The sequence below is a fragment of the Lissotriton helveticus genome, chromosome 10, assembly GCF_964261635.1.
Source record: "Lissotriton helveticus chromosome 10, aLisHel1.1, whole genome shotgun sequence".
Lineage (NCBI taxonomy): Eukaryota > Metazoa > Chordata > Amphibia > Caudata > Salamandridae > Lissotriton > Lissotriton helveticus.
This window is the reverse complement of record NC_136071.1, coordinates 1,194,777,781-1,194,796,714: the sequence shown is the minus strand read 5'-3', so window position 1 is coordinate 1,194,796,714 and position 18,934 is coordinate 1,194,777,781. Positions and strand designations below refer to the sequence as shown.

General features: G+C 48.4%; 1 protein-coding gene across 7 annotated transcripts in view; it reads right to left on the bottom strand.

Annotated features, from left to right (window-relative positions):
• The window catches only part of LOC144784933 (exocyst complex component 1-like), a 1,012,560-nt gene that overhangs the window by 28,280 nt on the left and 965,346 nt on the right, over window positions 1–18,934 (bottom strand). For 6 of the 7 annotated variants that reach the window (XM_078664046.1, XM_078664044.1, XM_078664045.1 and 3 more), the window contains 2 exons: window positions 17,641–17,824; window positions 10,613–10,812 (listed from right to left, as the gene is read on the bottom strand). The exons of the other annotated variant lie outside the window; for it this stretch is intronic. In XM_078664046.1, coding sequence (XP_078520172.1) covers window positions 10,613–10,812; window positions 17,641–17,824 — 384 coding nt within the window. The remainder of the gene's footprint in view (window positions 1–10,612; window positions 10,813–17,640; window positions 17,825–18,934) is intronic. 7 annotated transcript variants of the gene reach the window in all.

Sequence of the window (18,934 nt, the reverse complement as noted above, 5' to 3'; positions counted from 1 at the left end):
AGTCTCTAATAGAGAAAAATATGACTTCTGCAACTGCAGCAGTTACAGTGCCGTGGTTAGGGGCAACTTGTTGTGCCCTAGTGTTGGAACAGAGACTGTTCAGGACACTACAAGTATCCCCAGGTGCAAGGCTCTGAAAGGAAACGGGAACCGGCACTGATGAAAGCTTACACACTCGCTAGAAACGCGTCTGTCTGGCGTTTCCTGAACTCTGCTTTATTTATTTTTTGCACGAATAAATCCTGTTGGGAAGTCAGCACATGTCGGGCTCATTCCATTAGAGTGGGCGTTTGGTTTCATATATATATATATATATATATATATATATATATATATATATATATATGTATATGTATGTATATATATATATATATATTTGGGTGTACAACCTTTACAACGCAACTTTTACCACACAGTGCCTTTACGACACATTGCGCTGGAGGGCGCTCTCTAGGATAGGGAATAAATTTAATTTACTATCCAACACCTTCCCTACTATCCACGGGGACTGGAGTTGGAATAGTAAATTAAATAAATCACTATCCAGCGCCTAAAAGCACTATGCGTTGTAATGGTATTCGTTGTAAATACCGCGTTGTAAAGGCATGCGATGTAAAAGTATGCGTTGTAACGTCATACATCCATATATTTGATATGCACTCCGGGGTACCGCACATGAGCAGGACTATCCAATGCTTATGACTATTGATGAGGATCCCCTGGAAGAGAACTGACCATATCTTTCGGTGTTCAACTCTGGAGGAACCCCTCACCCTCTACGGCTGTATGAGAGGTTAGTCCATGCTTTGGATGGCAGATGCAGGTGTTATTAAGGCAGGGCCCATATTCTGTAACTGGACATGGGGTTAGTATAAATTCATAACGGCATTGAGTATTCCTTGACACAATATACTTGTATGCAGTTTTAAATGTAACCCTCTGGAAGGTAAAAGAATAGATTGCATGTATGACATATTACTGTAAACTCTGCAAGGAAAGAGGCACCCATCTTTCTCTGCGTAAGCTCTGGAAGGCAAGTTGCAACCACCACACTGTGCCTGTATTTATTTAGTAGCGGTCTGTATGAAATGCAGACCTTGCCACATGGGCAATGGTGCTCTAGACACGAAACAGTAACTAAGTACAATGACTATTGACGCAGAACAATAGCTATGATGCAGGTACTCATCCTCGGCTCCACCCCATCCGCCTGGGACGATTCCTGGTGGCCGGCCGCGCTGGGAGCTGCACCGATACCCACCGACCACGTGCGCAACCTGGGGTTCATCCTGGACTCATCACTATCAATGACCCAGCAAGTCAGCGCCTTCTCCTCCTCCTGCTTCAACACCCTCCACATGCTTCGCAAGATCTACAGATGGATCCCCACCGGAACCAGAAGGACGGTCACCCAGGCCCTCGTCAGCAGCAGACTGGACTACGGCAATGCCCTCTATGCGGGAACCACAACCAAACTCCAGAAAAGACTTCAACGCATACAGAACGCCCCGCACGCCTCATCCTCGACATCCCCCACCACAGCCACATCACTGCCCACCTGAGAGACCTGCACTGGCTCCCCGTCAACATGAGGATCACCTTCAAGCTCCTCACCCACGCTCACAACAAAGCACTCTACAACGCCGGACCAGCATACCTCAACAAACGACTCACCTTCTACACCCCGAACTGCCAGCTTCGCTCCGCTGACCTCGCCCTCGCCACTGTTCCAAACATCCACCGAATGACCACCGGGACAGATCATTCTCCCACCTCGCCGCCAAGACATGGAACACCCTCCCCATCCACCTACGACAGACCCAGGACCTTCTGACCTTCAGAAGACTGCTCAAAACATGGCTGTTCGAGCAGTAGCAGCACTCCCATCCCTCCTCCCCCCTTAGCGCCTTGAGACCCTCACGGGTGAGTAGTACGCTCGACAAATGTTCTGATTGATTGATTGGTAGGGCTAAATCTAGATTGCTCGCTGGGGTTTTAAAGCCTTTAGATTTTCCTGGAGTTGATTTCATATTCTTGGAGTTTAGAAGGAAAGAACAAGTTACTTATCTTGCTTTTTCTGATGGATAGAGTATCTGGATACAGTATCTGCCTGTGGATTCCTCACCTATTACCAATTGCACAGCATTCCACGGAAACTTTTCTTCTCAGCTCTCCAACGTCGTCAAGGATGTCACAATGGAACAGCTTCAGACACGACTCCGTGTGACGTCATCAGAGCCATAAGAAGGCCTTATCTACGTGATGATGTTAGTTTCACCCATTTTTTCAATGCCTTCGAGGTGAATGTGTGACCCAACAACATTTTCACAAATATACACATTATACAAATGCAACCAAAACTGGAAATTCGTCTTCATCATTTCCTAATGCAAAGCATCACATAATTTCAACAATAAATCACGTAAGTAGTACATTGATTATTTTTCGGTATAAGTAGATAGGCAATGGGGAGGTGGGTGGGTCCAGTAATACAGGCTGATACTGTATCCACCAGAAAAAGCATTACTGAAGGTGAGTAACTTGTCCTTCTTATGAATACATCTGCCTGTGGATTCTGCACCTTTCAAATTGAATGCCCAAGCAGTCCCGCTCCTGGCAGAGGTTGCCTGCCTATACCAAAAAATCTTGGGGCACAGAACATGCAAAATGGCCGTCCCTTATCACCTCTGAATCCAAGCAATAGAGCTTCGCAAAAGTGTGGAGAGAGGCCCAAGTTGCTGCCTTGTGCATGTCCACCACAGGGACACCTCTAGCTAAACCCGAAGAAGGAGAAGCTTTAGCTCTGGTAGAATGAACACAAATACCCTCAGAAGGCTCCTTCTTGACCAAGGTGTAGCAGATCTTGATACAGAGTATGATCCTCCTGGACAGCGTTCTGTTGTGGACAGCCTTGCCCTTAATCTTGCCCACACATCCGACGAAAAGTTGATCGTCCAACCTGAAGTCCTTAGTTTTGTCCAGGTATAAGCTGACTGCCCTCTTGGGGCCCAGGCAATGAAGTCTCTCCTCCTCCTTTGAAGGGTGATGGGGAGGATAGAACGTGAGTAAGGTGATGGACTGCCCTAAGTGGAAAGGAGTGACCACCTTAGGCAGGAAAGCATCTCCAGTCCTAAGAAACATCTTATCCGCATGGAATGATGTAAAAGGAGGCTTGGAGCTAAGAGCCTGCAACTCACTCAGCCTCCTAGCAGAAGTGATTGCTGCAACAAATATTGTTTTAATTGCTAGGGACCTTAAGGGACAACTATGTGATGGTTCAAAGGCTGAACCTATCAAGAAAGTGAGAACCACATTTAAATCCCAATCAAGCATGATAAAAGGAGTGGGAGGAAACCGATTTGTGAGACCCTTAAAGAATCTCATAACTATGGGAGATTTAAACAACAATGGTTGATCTGGTATGCAGAGAAAAGCTGACAGGCAGACAAATAGCCCTTAACAGTAGCTACTGCACAACCCTTTTGTGCTAGGGAAAGAGAGAAACTCTGAACATCAGACAAATGGGCCTGCAAAGGATCAATCAATCTCTCTCCACACTATTTAAAAAACTTGGCCCACCTATCAGAATAGACAGATTTGGCAGAGTGTCTTCTGGCTGATAATATAACATCCACCACATCCGGTGGGAGAGAGAGAGCTCAGGTTGCCCCGTTCAATCTCCAGGAATGAAGGTGCAGGCTCGGGAGGTGGGGGTCTAGAACCTGCTCCTGCGACTGCGAGAGGAGATCTGCCCTGAGAGGGAGACGTAGAGGAGGGTGCAATGAGAGGTAAAGAAGGTCTGTGTACCACACACATCGCGGGCAATCCAGGCTGATCAATATGTCTTGGGCCCAGTCTTGGCTAAACTTCCTCAGACCTCGAGGAATCAAGGGTATGGGAAGAAACGCGTACAGAAGCTATGAGCCCCAAACCAAAAAGCTTCCCCCCACTCTCCCCGCATACTGGAGACTGCAGAATGCCAGGCAGTGTGCGTTCTCATGAGTAGCAAACAGGTCCAACTGAGGAAACCCACACAGCCCAACAATGTGAAGGATTACCTCCGGATGGAGACGCCACTCGTGATTGGCTGAATACTGCTGACTGAACCTGTCCACAGGCACATTCAGTTCTCCCGCCAGATGATTCACGACCACTCAAATCTGATGACCCGAGCCCAGGACCAGAGTCGCAGAGCCTCTCTGCAAAGAAGATACGACACTGCTCCTCCCTGTTTGTTGATGTTCCACATTGCAGTAGTGTTGCCCATTAGGACCTGAACTGACTGACCGCAAAGGAAGGCCTGGAGAGCCAAACCTATTGCCTGCAATTCCAGTAGACTGATGAGAAACAATCTTTCCTCTGGAGACCAAAGACCTTTGACCTCCAGAACCCCCAGATGGGCTTCCCACCCCAGAGTAGAGGCATCTAAACCTGCTCCCTTGAGACAGGTTGTCTGGAAAACTCCACCATAACAACTCCGCTGCAGTGTCTCTGGAGATTCTGACCACCTCTTCGAGTTCTCCGTTGTGTTGAAACCACTGCCTCTGGAGGCACTACTGGAGGGCCCTCATATGCCAGCGTGCACAGTTGACCAACAGTATGCAGGAAGCGAACAGACCTAGCAGTTGCAAGACCGTCAGGACTGGAACAGCCGCTCCATTCTGAAAATGTGGAATCGTAGCCTGGATGTTTTAGTACTGCCCTTAGGAACAGGTTGCACTGAGAGGGCACCAGGTGAGATTTGGGTACGTTTATAGAAAACCCCAAAACGAACAACAGTTGTGTTGTCACTTACAAATTATCTAACACCATCTCTGGCGACTTTGCTTTGAGCAGCCAATCATCCAGAGAGGAGAAAACATAAATTCCCGATCTTCTGAGCTTTGCTGCCACCACTGCCATCACCTTTGAGAAGACCCAAACTGCAGAAGTAAGGCCGAACGGAAGGACCGCAAACTGGTAGTGTAAAGACCCAACCGTAAAACGGAGATACTTCCGATACGATTTCAGGATGGGGATATAAAAATACGCACCCTGTAAATCGATCGACACCATCCAGTCTTCCTTCTGCAGCGCAAGAAGAACCTGAGCCAGGGTCAACATTTTGAATTTATCCTGTTTGAGATAAAAATTCAAAAACCCTAAGGTGAGGATCGGCCTCAAATGGCCAGCGTTTTGGGAATCAGGAAGTACAAGTGCGAGGAGTAGCATCCTAGATCCCTTTCCTTTTTTGGAAACAGAAGATGGTCTTCCGAACAAAAGCCCTGATGGGGAGGGAAAGGAGGGGGGAACTCCTAGAAGGATACGGCATACCCACTCTCTACTATATTCATCACCCAGAGATCTATCGTAAGAGACCTCCAATGTTGTAGAAAATGGGACACCCGTCCTCCCACAAGACAAGTATGCTCTAGAAGGGTGGAGCTAGAACTGCTTTCCTGCCACACCAGTTAGAGGGGCAGAAGAAGAAGAAGAGGAGGAGACCTGTTGTCGCGCAGCACCCCGCAGACGGCTTCTGCCTTTTCCCCTATAGGATCTGTACAAGGGATTTGCCTGCTTTGCCTGGTGTGAAAGGACAAGTTCCTCTCAAAGTCACTAAAGTCCCAATGACCTTGCTGCGCCATTACTGTCTTTAAAGCGCTGTAGCGCCGAATCCGCTCAGCCCCAAACAGGCGAGATCCAGCCAATGCCAGAACCAGTAAAGTAGCTTGGATTTCAGGAGAGAACCCTGAACCACGCAACCAAGCGTGACTCCTGGTAGCCACAGACGATCCCATCGCCCTGGCTACCAAATTGGTAGTGTCCAGACCAGACTGTATCACCAGACGTGCAGCAGCTTCGGCATCCGACAACCCCTCTGAGAAAAGCCCTTCATCTCCTCCGGTAATTTTAGGACCACCTACCTGGCTGAGTCCATGAGGGTGTGGATGTAGTGACCCAAAAGGCATATGGCATTTGTTGATTTGAGGTCCTGTTATGAACCCCAATGTACCCCTATATAGGCCTCGGTACTTGCACAACCTTTTACCTACATTTGTCCTACCATTGTTCTACATAACGGTTCTGGCACTGACCTTTTACCTAGTTAGGTGCCACATAAATGAGTGGTTTTCTCTCAAAATTAGCGTAATTTATTATGCATGAGATTCTCAGTATGACAGCAGGTTTACCATCTTCTGCATAATAACTCTGTATAAGGGTCACTACTATCGTCATCCTTGCCGATATGCCCACAGTATCAATACACATCTAGGTAGAAAGAACCCCTGAGGGTACCTTTGGGTATATAGGCACCACATCTTCGCTGGACAAGTGGAAGGAGAAAGAAGCTTCTATACTGACATGAGACACTGAGGTCCCTGCACGCAGACACTCCAGCACACAGTGGTCTGACATCCCTTGCGGGGTGTCCAACTCGAGATTAAGACGGAGTCCTTCGTTCTCTCACATCAGGTAATGGGGATGGCTCTTTCCTAGGAGGATTCTTGGCTATACACCTACATACATGCTAGGTACATTTAGGTACATCTACTTCGGGTTTGCATTGTAGGAGTACGCATTAATGCAGTCATATATTTATATGCCTGCATATATTCACTGTTTTAGCACTATGGTAGAATTCTACTGTTTATTTACTCTATAGGTGCTTGTAAAAGTCAATATCTGTTTCTGTCTTATGGTTGTTGCAGCACACGTATTTTATACTAGAATGACTCTTGTTCAATAAATACGTATTAAAAATGTCACCACCGTTATTCTGTGTATCTCTCTGAGACAAAGTGAGCGAGAGTGACTGAGCAAAAAGTACTGTGCTGTTTCCACGATTCCTGAGGAGTCAGGGTTGTCATGTTCAATAGTTGCCAGAAACTATTCACTCCTTTGTAAGGGGGGGTTGAAGTGGCACTCTGAGCTAGCTAGCCTACAAACTAACATATCCTTTGGGGATGTCTGGAACCAGTCTGGACACCAATCCCATAGTTCATGTTGTCTAAACACACAGATCCTATATAGATTTGTAGGAACTACACGACAGGCCATACTCCCTGACGAGAACACCTACTTTGCTGATTGCTCCATGCGTTTTGACTCCCTATCTGCAGGCGTAGACGGAAGGAACCTGAAGACTGCCTCGGGGAGCACGAAGCCTCAACGACCAAGCTACCCGGCGAAGGATTGGTGGACAGTAAAGCAGGATCTCCCAGAGCCACCTTGTACCTCCTTGCCACAGTCCTGGAAACCGCTCAAGTTGACATTGACTTTTGCCAGACATCGAGAATGGCCTTCATCAAAGCCTCATGAAAGGGAAGTAAAGACTCTAAAATAGAAAAAGACAATGGAGCACCTCTGTCAGGATATTGGACTTTAACTCCGATGTAGGAAGAGGCAATTCCAAGAGTTCTGCAGCCTTCCTGATCACGCAAACTAATGATGGACGGAATGCTGAATAAATCATACATTCACCCCCAGTCAAGAGATCTGGGTTAAATCCATCGTTCTTTTGCTCAAAATGCGACCCCAGTTTGGACCCAGCCATATGCAAATCAGTCTCGACCCTGTGCCTAATGGGAAAAGTCTAGACCGAACTGCCAAGCCAGGTCCTCCCTGGACCGGAAACAAGCATCCTAGGACCGGTTTCTGGGTATTACCCTTCATCAGCCAGGCTAGCTTGAATCCAGTGGCACAGTGAGCAATGGACCCATGTCTGGGCATACCCATTCCACTTAGGCCCAGATCTCTGTACTGGGGTGAATGTATGACATTGTTCTGCATTCTGTCCATCAATTGTTCTTTTTGCATTTGTCACCCCGAGTGGGACGGGTATGCTGAGAAGTGAGTCCCCTGCTCTCCACGCCACTGGAGTCAAGCTATCCTGGCTGTTGAGGGCTGAAAGCCCGAAACCGGTCCTAGGATGCTTCTTTCCAGTCCAAGGAGGACCTGGCATGGCAGTTTGGCCTGGACTGTTTCCATTGGGCACAGGGTCAAGACTGATTTGCATTTGGCTGGGTCCAAACTAGAATGGCATGGTGAACAAAAAACGATGGATTTAGGCCCAGATCTCTGTACTGGGGTGAATGTATGACATTGTTCTGCATTGTGTCCATCAATTGTTCTTTTTTCATCTGTCACCCAGAGTGGGACGGGTATTCTCAGACGTGAGTCACGTGCTCTCCATGCCACTGGAATCAAGCTATCCTGGCTGATGAGGGCTGAAAGCCCGAAACTGGTCCTAGGATGCTTGTTTTCAGTCCAGGGAGGACCTGGCCCGGCAGTTTGGGATGGACTATTCCCATTGGGCACATGGTCAAGACTGATTTGCATATGGCTGGGTCCAAACTGGAATGGCATGGCGAACAAAAAAACAATGGATTTAGGCCCAGATCTCTGTACTGGGGTGAATGTATGACATTGTTCTGTATTTTGTCCATCAATTGTTCTTTTTGCATTTGTCTACCCGAGTGGGACGGGCATGCTCAGACGTGAGTCCCGTGTAAATCCTCAAAATCAGGGTCAGGATCCCCAATCTCTACTTCCTCTGCATTTCCATGCTCCTCCTGATACTCTTCTTCCTCCAATAGTCTTTGTGCCTCTCTCTGAAACGTCATCCTCGGAACAGGCGTCGGTGGCACCAGATGTGGCGTGGTAATTTTGAGATCACTGTCGAAGGGAGATCCAAGGAATAGGAGTCGACGCTAGTCGAGGTAGTGTCGGTACCGGTACGAAACCAGATGGCACCGGGGATGAACCATTCAGTGGTACTCGCCCCTTTAAAAAAAAGAAAGTGAGGTGGAAAACCACCCAGGGAATATGCCAGTAGACCCCTGGAGTCAACAGGTGCACCAGTAGGGTTTGCTGCTCTGGTAAACAAGCCAAACATTGCATTCAGAAAATGCGACATATTCGTGCCTGGAGTCGGGAAAGCAGGATGGATTGGATAGGGTACTACAGGCTCTGAAACTGCTGGGGAGGCACCAAATTTGGCTACAGCTGTAGCGGCAGAGACGCTGGAGCCAGAGGTGGAGTGGTTGACTTCGGCAATGGTGGAGATGTTGCATCTCTAGGAGCCGGTGGAGTAACTGCACTCGGAGCCAGAGTTGGGACAGGAGTCCCCTCAGGTGAAGGAGATGGAGAGATCTCATCTCTTCGATGATGTCTGGGACACGGAGATACTGACTTTGGAGTTGAATCCTTCAATGAGCAACGATGAGAACCATGGCAACGTTTTTTCTTATATTTCTTTGACGACTTCAAAGCATGTGGAGTAGTCGACTTTGAACGGGTCCTTGACATCCTGCGACACCTTTTCTGCTTCTTGGCCTTGAATAATTTGCCCTCCTTTTCCTTAAGTGCTTTAGGATTCGTGTGTTTGCACGAAGTCCACATTCCGACATCGTGGTCCGGCGAAAGACACCTTAAGCAGTATTCATGGGGGTCAGTGATGGACATCAGTCCCCCACATTCTCTGCAGAGCTTGAAACCTGATTTTCTTGGAATAGTCATCCTTGATGGCTACAAAGTCACATCAATCCGTAACAAAGAAACTCCCGCGAAGGGGGAAAAATCATTACGAGTCGACAGCACAGAGAAAAGGGAACTGACATCAGCACGCCGACAAGGTCTTCTTATGGCTCCAATGACATCATGCAGAGTCGCATGCGGAACCGTTCCAGTGTGTCGTCCTCATCGACATGGCAGAGCTGAGGAGAAAAGTTTCTGTGGAATGCTGCGCACTGGGTAATTCAAAAGGTGTGGAATCCACAGGCAGATGTATCCATCAGAAATGCATCTTTAGTGCCTTTTTCTTTTCAGGTTCTCCGAGAAGAGGATCCTCTCCCCCCTTGAGGTGTGTAGCTTGTTTTTTAGTTAGTACTGGAGGCAAATATGCTGCACTTTATGTGTGATGCAACTCCTTCTCAAAGCAATTCTGGCTTTGAGAAGGAGTCAGTGTAGTTATTATAGACTAAGGGTTATGTGGTCTAATATTTTATCCCCTTTTAGGGTGTAAGTTGCAATGTTGAGAAAGGCTCTGAGAAGAGTCAGTGTTTTGGGAGACCTGAAACTTGTGCCTATGATGGTGGAAGAGGACTAGGGCCTGTGCTTCGGTTGTGAAGCCTGGATGCTTGGTATGCAGTATTAGGTTCTTTGGCTGAAACAGTCAAACAAAGCAGTTTTGCCTGTATGGGTCGAAGACCAGACCTACATAAACAATCTTATTCAAGGTCCCAAGCACTCACTACAACATTTACACTTTAAAGGGCAGCTAGTTAAGCCTGTGCAAAAGTCTTAACAGTGGGAGATTAAGCCCAGATTTATCTTTGGATTGTGTTGCCCTTGGTTCTTCCACGGTGCCCGTCAACTTAGGTAGAGCTAAAAGGGCTAGGGAGGAAAGGCTAAGTGGGCATGTCAAGTGAGTGGCAGGGTGAAACCAGATGTTGCGCACGTGGACTTGCCTAGCATTTAGCGGTCTGAGACATTCCTCCAGTGCTGTCCGCAAAGGAGAAGTGCATCCTATGAGTGTAAATAAAATGGGTCGATACTCAAGAGCATTACGCTGATTCAAACTCATAAATCCAGCTGACAACCATAAGCAGCCAAGGATCCACACTCCACTCACATTCAGCTTCTCCAGCGGTTGGCCCAGGTACGTGATGACGTACTGTTCCATGTTCTCACTGTACTTCTGCTTCGCTTCCTTCCTCTTTGACTCCAGGCTCTGGATTTTCTTCTCTGACAGGAAACAGTAAATGTGATGATAATTCTCCATCATCACCATGTTGGCGTTAATCTGGAGGCTCACAAAGGGCAGCGTGTTAACTAGGAGGGAGAAGAGAGACAGTCCAGTTAGAAGACACCTTTGGTAACTCTGGTTCTCATGGAGACTCAGGGCCTCATGTAGAGTATGGTGGAGTGGGAGAACCTGCCATGTCAAACTTGTGGTTTGACGCACAGTTTTGAGCCAGGGGAAGCTGGCTCTGCCATGTAAAACTCTGACCTGAGTGCCCATCTGCCAAGGGCTGCCAAGTAACAGTAGTGGTCCTCACAACAATGTGGAAGAGGTGTGGCGCCGCGGCCAGGGCGACTGACGCTGGATGCTGGGGATCACGGTTCGATCCCCGGCTCTGGCGGCAGAGGTCTGCCGAGCACCATGCGACTCTGGGCAATAGCTCGCTTAATTTTCCCAACGGCCCCCCGCGCCGAGATACCCCTTCGGGGGTGATTCGTGCGCTATACAAGTACTGAATTTACAATTTACATTTACAACCCTTCTAGGTTAAGTTGACCATCACTTATTGTCCCTGCATGTTTGTGCAGGTAAAGTGTAACATGACCCCTTGTGCAGGGAGGAAACTTTCTTGGGTGTCGAGATCATTTCTTAATTCTATTGTAATTTTTAATTGAGACAAAAATGTTTGCTGAGAGCTCTTTAAACAAAGCAGCCACTTGAATCCCTTCACAGCTGTGAAGAGAGCTGCTGCAGTGGGGGCTGCCTTCAGGATGAAGAGTCCCCTGGAAGGCAGTTGGGGATCTCTCAATATGGTGGCTGTACCTCCACCAAGGAGGAGGCTCGTCCACCCAAGCTTAAATAATCTGAGTTCTCTTAGTAGGTTTTTATTTCCTTATGAAGTGAGCCCGCTGCCCCATACCACAGAAACCTGTTCCTACAGTCATGACACAGGGAGTAAGGGCAAGCCCCTAAGGTACCCACTGCTGTTGCTGAAACATAAAATTAAAAAATGTATCCTGTGTCCCTTAGATATAAAATCTGCAGATAGCACATTAACAAACACAATCAATTCCAAGGTATACACAACTATTTTTCCAGATATATGCTAATCCCCTGTTTTTAAACTTTTTTTTGTTATAATACCTTTTATTAACAAATATCAGCATTTCAATCACATTACAGAGGAAGTAAGAAATCCAGCATCACGACTACAATAGGCAATAGGAACCATTACAGAATATAGCCTGGAAAGTCTAGGGCGAAGGGGGATCTTCGTTGCATGCAGCAAGGGGAGGTTGACACATATCCCTCCATAGGCATTCCACAAACCCCATACTCAAGTCGACTTCTTATGGCACCCTCGGGACACATACACTGTTTTCTCCCAGAACATTGACCAGTCCAAATCTTTCTCCCAGTCTTGCACTGTAGGCGGGAGTAGCACCCTCCACCGCTGGGCAATATTTCTCTTGGCAATCATAAGCCCCAGAGTAGCCGACTGTGTCGTGTAGTCATTAAGGTCTGTCGCCTCCCATATATTTAATAAGCATCTACGGGTTTCTAGGCGAAGATGTGTGGACAAGACTGTATTAATGGTGTCGTGTATGAGGCGCCAGTAAGATTGTATAAACTCGCATTCAATTTTTTAACTTTTAAAAAACTTCCCACTTCATACTTTCCAGCATGGATTACACAACCTTCAAGGCATCCTCAAGATATTTGGAACCAATGTGCTATGTAGCTTTTTTCCTCACCTCTATCGTCCAAATGTAGAATGCCGGCAGTCTACCCCTCCCACCCACAGAACACTTGCTCTTGACACTCTCGTCCCCAGTTCACTCACACTGTTTTTGGAGAAGGTTCTTCCTTTTCCACCAACACTGACTGAGTATAGCTTGGTGGTGTCCAGATATGAAGTGCCTATGCCCTTGTTGATTTGGTGCAAGGGAATAAAAAATCCTTTACCCGGACTGAGGAGCAGCTCTGTCAATGTGCCTCAAGCTGATTCGGTATCACTCCCATCCTCTCTCTATTTATGTATTTTGGCAAAGGCAAAGCAGATCTTGATACAGAGGATGATTCACCTGGACAGCGTTCTCTTGTGGACAGCCTTGCCCTTCATCTTGCCCACATATCCGATGAAAAGTTGATCGTCCAACCTAAAGTCCTAAGTTCTATCTAGGTAGAAACTAACCAACCTCTTGGGGTCCAGGCGATGAAGTCTCTCCTCCTCCTCTGAAAGGTGAGGGGGAAGGTATAAAGTGAGTAAGGTGATGGACTGCCCTAAGTGGAAAGGAGTGACAACCTTAGGTAGGAAAGAAGCTCTCGTCCTAAGAACCATCTTATCCGCATGGAATGATGTAAAAGGAGGCTTGGTGCTCAGAGCCTGCAATTCACTCACCCGCCTAGCGGAAGTGATTGAGACCAAAAATATTGTTTTAAATCCTGGTAACCTTAAGGGACAACTATGTAATGTTTCAAAGGGTGAACCCATCAAGAAAGTGAGAATCAAATTCAAATCCCACTGAGCCATGATAAAAGGAGTGGGAGGAAACCTATTTGTGAGACCTTCAATGAATCTCATAACTATGAGAGATTTAAACACTGAGGGTGGATCTGGTAAACAGAGAAAAGCCAACAAGGCAGACAAGTAGCCCGTAACAGCAGCGCCCGTACAACCCTGTTGTGCTAGGGAAAGAGAGAAACTCACAATATCAGACAAATGGGCCTGCAAAGGATCAATTGATCTCTCTCCACACCATTTAACAAACTTGGCCCACCTTCCAGAATAGACAAATTTGGAGGAGTGTCTCCTGGCCTATAAAATAACATCTGGTGGGAGAGAGAAAGAGCTCAGGTTGCCCCGTTCAATCTCCAGATATGAAGGTGCAGGCTCTGCAGGTGGGGGTGTAAAACCTGCCCCTGCGACTCCGAGAGAAGGTCCGACCTGAGAGGGAGACGGAGGGGAGAGTGCAATGAGAGGTAAAGAAGGTCTGTGTAACACACCCTTTGTGGCCAATGTGGGGCGATTAATCTGTCTTGGGCCCGGTCTTGGCGAATCTTCCTCAGAACCCGAAGAATCAAGAGGATGGGAGGAAACGCATAAAGAAGCTGTGAGCCCCAATCTAACTGAAACATGTCTCCCAACGATCCCCACATCAGATACTGGAGACTGCAGAATGATGAAGAGTGTGCGTACTCGTGAGTGGCAAACAGGTCCAACTGAGGAAACCCCCGCATCCCAAAAATGTGAAGGACCACCTCCGGATGGAGACGCAACTCGTGATTAGCCGAATACTATCGACTGAGACTGTCCCCATGCACATTTGATTCTCCAGCCAGATGGTTCGCAATCACGCAAATATGATGGACCTGAGCCCAGGTCCAGAGTTGCAGAGCCTATCTGCCTAAAGATGCAATCCTATTCCTCTCTGTTTGTTGAAGCACCGCATCCTGGTAGGGTTGTCCATTAGGACCTCAACCGACTGACCGTGAACGGAGGGAAGGAAGGCCTTAAGAGCCAAACGTATCAACTGCAATTCCTCCAGATTGATGTGAAACAATCTTTCTTCTGGAGACCAAAGATCTTTTGCCTTCTGACCCCCAGATGGCTTCCCACCCTAGAGTGGTGGCATCTGTTATCACTGGCCACCAGAGAAGGAGGTTGAAACGGCTTCCCTTGAGACAGGTTGCCTAGAACACTCCACTATAACAGGTCTGCTGTAGTGCCTCTGGAGATTCTGATCACCTCTTAGAGATCTCTGTTGCCTTGAAACTAATGTCTGCGGAGGCATCACTGGAGGGCCCTCATATGCCAATGTACATGGTTAACCAACAGTATGCAGTAAGACCTTCAGGACTGGAACAGCCCCTCAATTCTGAAAAAATGGAATCATAGCATGTATGTCTTGAATCCTCTTTAGAGGCGGGCAGGCACAACTCACAGTAGTGTCCAGTACTGCCCCTATGAACAGATTGCACTGAGAGGGCACTAAGTGAGATTTTTGGCCCCCCAGTTCTGGAACAGCCTTCCTCTCTCCATCCGTTCCATTCCCATCTACTCCCATTTCCGCAAAGCCCTCAAAACTTTCCTTTTCTCCCAGGCATTCCCTTCCTAGTTTCCCCCGGTCCCCCTCTGTTTGAGTTCTGATCAGGTCCCCAGCGCCAGGAAGCCGCATGGTCACAGAGCGCTCTATTAAATATTTTATTCATTCATTATTCATTCATTCATTTATCGAAAACCTCAAGTTGAACAATAGTTGTGTTGTTACTTTCAAATAATGCAAAACCATCTCTGGCAACTTCGCTTTGAGCATCCAGTCGTTCAGATAGGGGAAAACAGGAATTCCTGACCTTCTGAGATGTGCTGCCACCATCGCCATCGCCATCACCTTTGTGAAGACCCAAGGTGCGGAAGTGAGGCTGAAAGGAAGGACCGCAAAGTGGTAGTGTTGAGAGCCCGCCGTAAAACGGAGATACGCCTGATGCGATTCCAGGATGGGCATGTAAAAATACGCATCCTGTAAATCGATCGACACCATCCAGTTTTCCCTCTGCAGCGCAAGAAAAGCCTAAGCCAGGGTCAACATTTTGAATTTCTCCTGTTTGAGGGAAACATTCAAAACCCTGAGGTCTAGGATCTGCCTCAAACGGCCATCCTTTTTCGGAATCAGGAAGTACTGAGAGTAGCATCATTGACCCCTTTCCTGCTCCAGGATCACCTTGATCACACCCTTTTGCAGGATTGATAGAACCTCCTGCTGGAAGGGTAGGGCATACCCATTCTCTACTATGTTCAAAACCCAGAGATCTGTAGTAATTCACCTCCAATGTAGTAGAAAATGGGACCCCCATCCTTCCACGGGACAAGTATGCTCTAGGATGGTGGAGCTAGAGCTGCTTCCCTGCCACACCAGATGGAGGGGCAGATGAGGGTGTAGAGGAGACCTGTTGTTGTGCAGCACCCCACAGACGACCTCTGTCCTTTCCCCTATAGCAGTGATACTCAAAGTACGGTCGGGGGGCCGCTTGCGGCTCTCTTGATTTTACAAGTGACCCCCTGATAAACAGTAGCAAGAGCTACTGCTTAGTTGCTGAGCACTAACATTTAGTTGTTATAAAAAATGTTAAATAAACAGGCGAGCATTTAATAACCTGCAAATAAATGCCTGCCCGTTTAGTTAATATTTTTTTAGACCTCCTCTCACACTCCCTGACCCACCCAGACCCCCTACCGCCACCATGCTGGCGTATGTGCGGCCCTGGGTCACACCACAGACCGTACTTTGTGGCCTCTGGGTGAATGTTTGTTAGTACCCATGCCCTATAGGTTCTGTACAAGGGATTTGCCTGCTGTTGCTGCTGCTGTGGCTGTTGCCTGGCACAAAAGGACAAGTTCTTCCCAAAGTCACGAAACTTGCGGAACTGTCCAAAGCTCCTGGGCTGAGACTGAAGTCCCAATTAACTTGCTGTGGCTTTACTGTCTTTAAAGCGCTGCAGCACCCAGTCAGGCAAGATTAGTCGAAAGGCAGATCCAGTAAAGTAGCTTGGACATCAGGAGAGAACCCTGAACCACACAACCAATGTGCCTCCAAGTAGCCACAGACGATCCCATCCCAATGGCTACCGAATGGGCAGTGTCCAGACCAGACTGTCTCACCTGGCAGGCAGCAGCCTGAGCATCCAACAGCACCTCTGAGAAATGCTCTTTCACCTCCTCTGGCAATTTTGGGACAACCTCCCTGGCTGAGTTCATGAGGGCATGGATGTAGCGACCCAAAAGGCATGTGGCATCCGTTAATTTGAGGGCCATACTACCCGCAGAACACCTTCTTTGCCGATTGCGCCATTCGTTTTGACTCCCTACCTGCTGGCGTAGATGGGAAGAAACCTGCAGACTGCCTCGAAGAGCACAAAGCCTGTACGACCAAGCTTTCTGCGAAGGATGGGTGGACACAAAAGCAGGATCCCCCGAAGCATCTTTGTACCTCCTTGCCAGGTTCCTGGACACTGCTGGAGAAGACATCGACATCTGCATGGGGTTTGTTAAACCCTCATTAAAGGGAAGGAAAGGCTTTGAAATAGAGGGAGGAGACTTGTAGCACCTCCGTCAGGATATTAGACTTTAATTCCGCTGTGGGAAGAGGTAATTCCAAGAGATCTGCAGCCTCCTGTAAACCTTCAAAATAGTTTACGGATCAGGATACACAGTATCTCCTTCCTCAGCCTCTCCATGCTCCTCCTGGTAATCTTCGTCCACCAATAGTCTTTGTGTCTCTCTCTGAGACCTCATTCTCAGAACAGGCGTCGGCCAAGGACAAGTTGGTGCCAGTTTGGACCAGACGGCGCCAGGGATGAACCATCCTGTGGCACTTGCCCCTCCAAAGATTGCAACGGCGTTGAAAATCTCAGAGTCGGAAGATTCCAACTTTCTGGAGCTATAGGAATGAAAGGCATGTGAGGTGCCTGAGGAAAGTGAGGTGGCAAACCTCCCTAGGAATATGCCAACAGACCCCTGGGGCCAACAGACGCACCAGTAAGGTTTGCTGCTCTGGTGAACAAGCTAGACATCGAATTAAAAAAATGTGACAGATCCGTACCCGAAGTCGGGAAAGTATGATACATCGTATCTGACACTACATCCTCTGAAGCTGCTCTGGGAGGAACCAAATTTGTCTCTGGCTGCGGCACCAGGGATCCCGGAGCCAGAGGTGGAGTAGTCGACTTCGGCAACAGTGGAATCATTGCATCTCTCGGAGCCGGTGGGGTTACTGCTCTCGGAGCTAGAGACAGGGCCGAAGTCCCCTCAAGTGAAGGCGATGGGGAGATCTCATCCCTTCGATGAAATCCCTTGAAATGTGAGTTCACCTTTGGTTTCCACCAATGACACCAACACACGCCACATCCACTACACTCACTGCTTCTGAAGACGGTGCACGTCACCCTCCGGTAGGCCTTGTCCAGCTCCGTTCTCTCCTCTGCATCTTTAAACACCTCCTCTGCTTCTGTCACAAACTCTAGGAAGCGCCTGACGAAGGGCAGCACCCCTATCCTCTTCCCACTTGGCACCTTCCATTCCTCTATTTCTCTGCACAGGGAAGACTGGAAGAAGAGACAAAAACGAAGATGTGAAGGAAGCAGCGTAGGGACATCGAGGAAGTCAGACGAGTCCACTGAAAAGTAACCTCAGCTGTGCAGTGATAACAGAAGTCTCAAATGAATCACGCGACTGCAAGACAGAGTGACCTACCCCATGGAATGACGCATTGAAGAGGGGGATAAACTAGTGTGGCCCCAAGTCGTAAGAGACTTTTCCCAAGACGGAGTTGCCTGCATCAAAGCCCGCACAACTCAGTCCGCTCCCACACACGACCGTCCTGACTTGTTCAGAAGGGGTCGCTCCTCACGCTCCCTGATCAACTGGGTATCGTAGCTCTTGACTGCTCACTGCCACTTATTATTATTTGTGCATTGCTCACATTGACTATATCGTAGCGCTATACCGCTCACTGCCGCTTATATTTAATTGTGCATTACTCGCATTAGCGCTATAATGTTCACTGCTGCTATTATTAATTGGATTGCTCGCATTGCTAATATTAATTGTCTGTGCCGGTGCCACTGCCCATTTCATTGCGATATTTCTGATTGTGCCCCAATCTCGTCCTGTTTCGCTTTCGTTTTTGCTGCCATCTTGTTGTTGTGCCTCCTAGCCTATCTCTCCACCCCGCTCCCGCCTCCCAGCTGCTCCTCCCTCGCTCCGCCCCCCTCCACCCTCCACTTATGACAGATGCATTTGCGCGCAGCGGCCACGCGCACAGGGCGCGCCAAAGGTAAGCCCGTCTACGCCCGTCCGCGCCTGGACCGCGCCCAGTGCCAGACCCCCTGGTCCTCGCAAAGTCCACCCCGCCCGCATAACATACGACGCCACAACCCTCTCTGCACTCAACTCCGGCCGTCTCCCAAACTGCCACCTAGCCGCCCCTGGACACGCCCATGGACCCTTCACCTGCCACTCCTGCAAATTCGCCTGCACCAGGACCCACACGCCAAACAGAGCTCCGACACTAACCACCTGAAGTGCATCCTTCTCAACACCCGCTCTGTCCACAACCACGCCACTGAACTATGGAACCTACTCGACTCCACTACGCCGGACGTCGCATTTCTTACAGAAACCTGGATGAACGCCTCATCAGCGCCCGACATCGC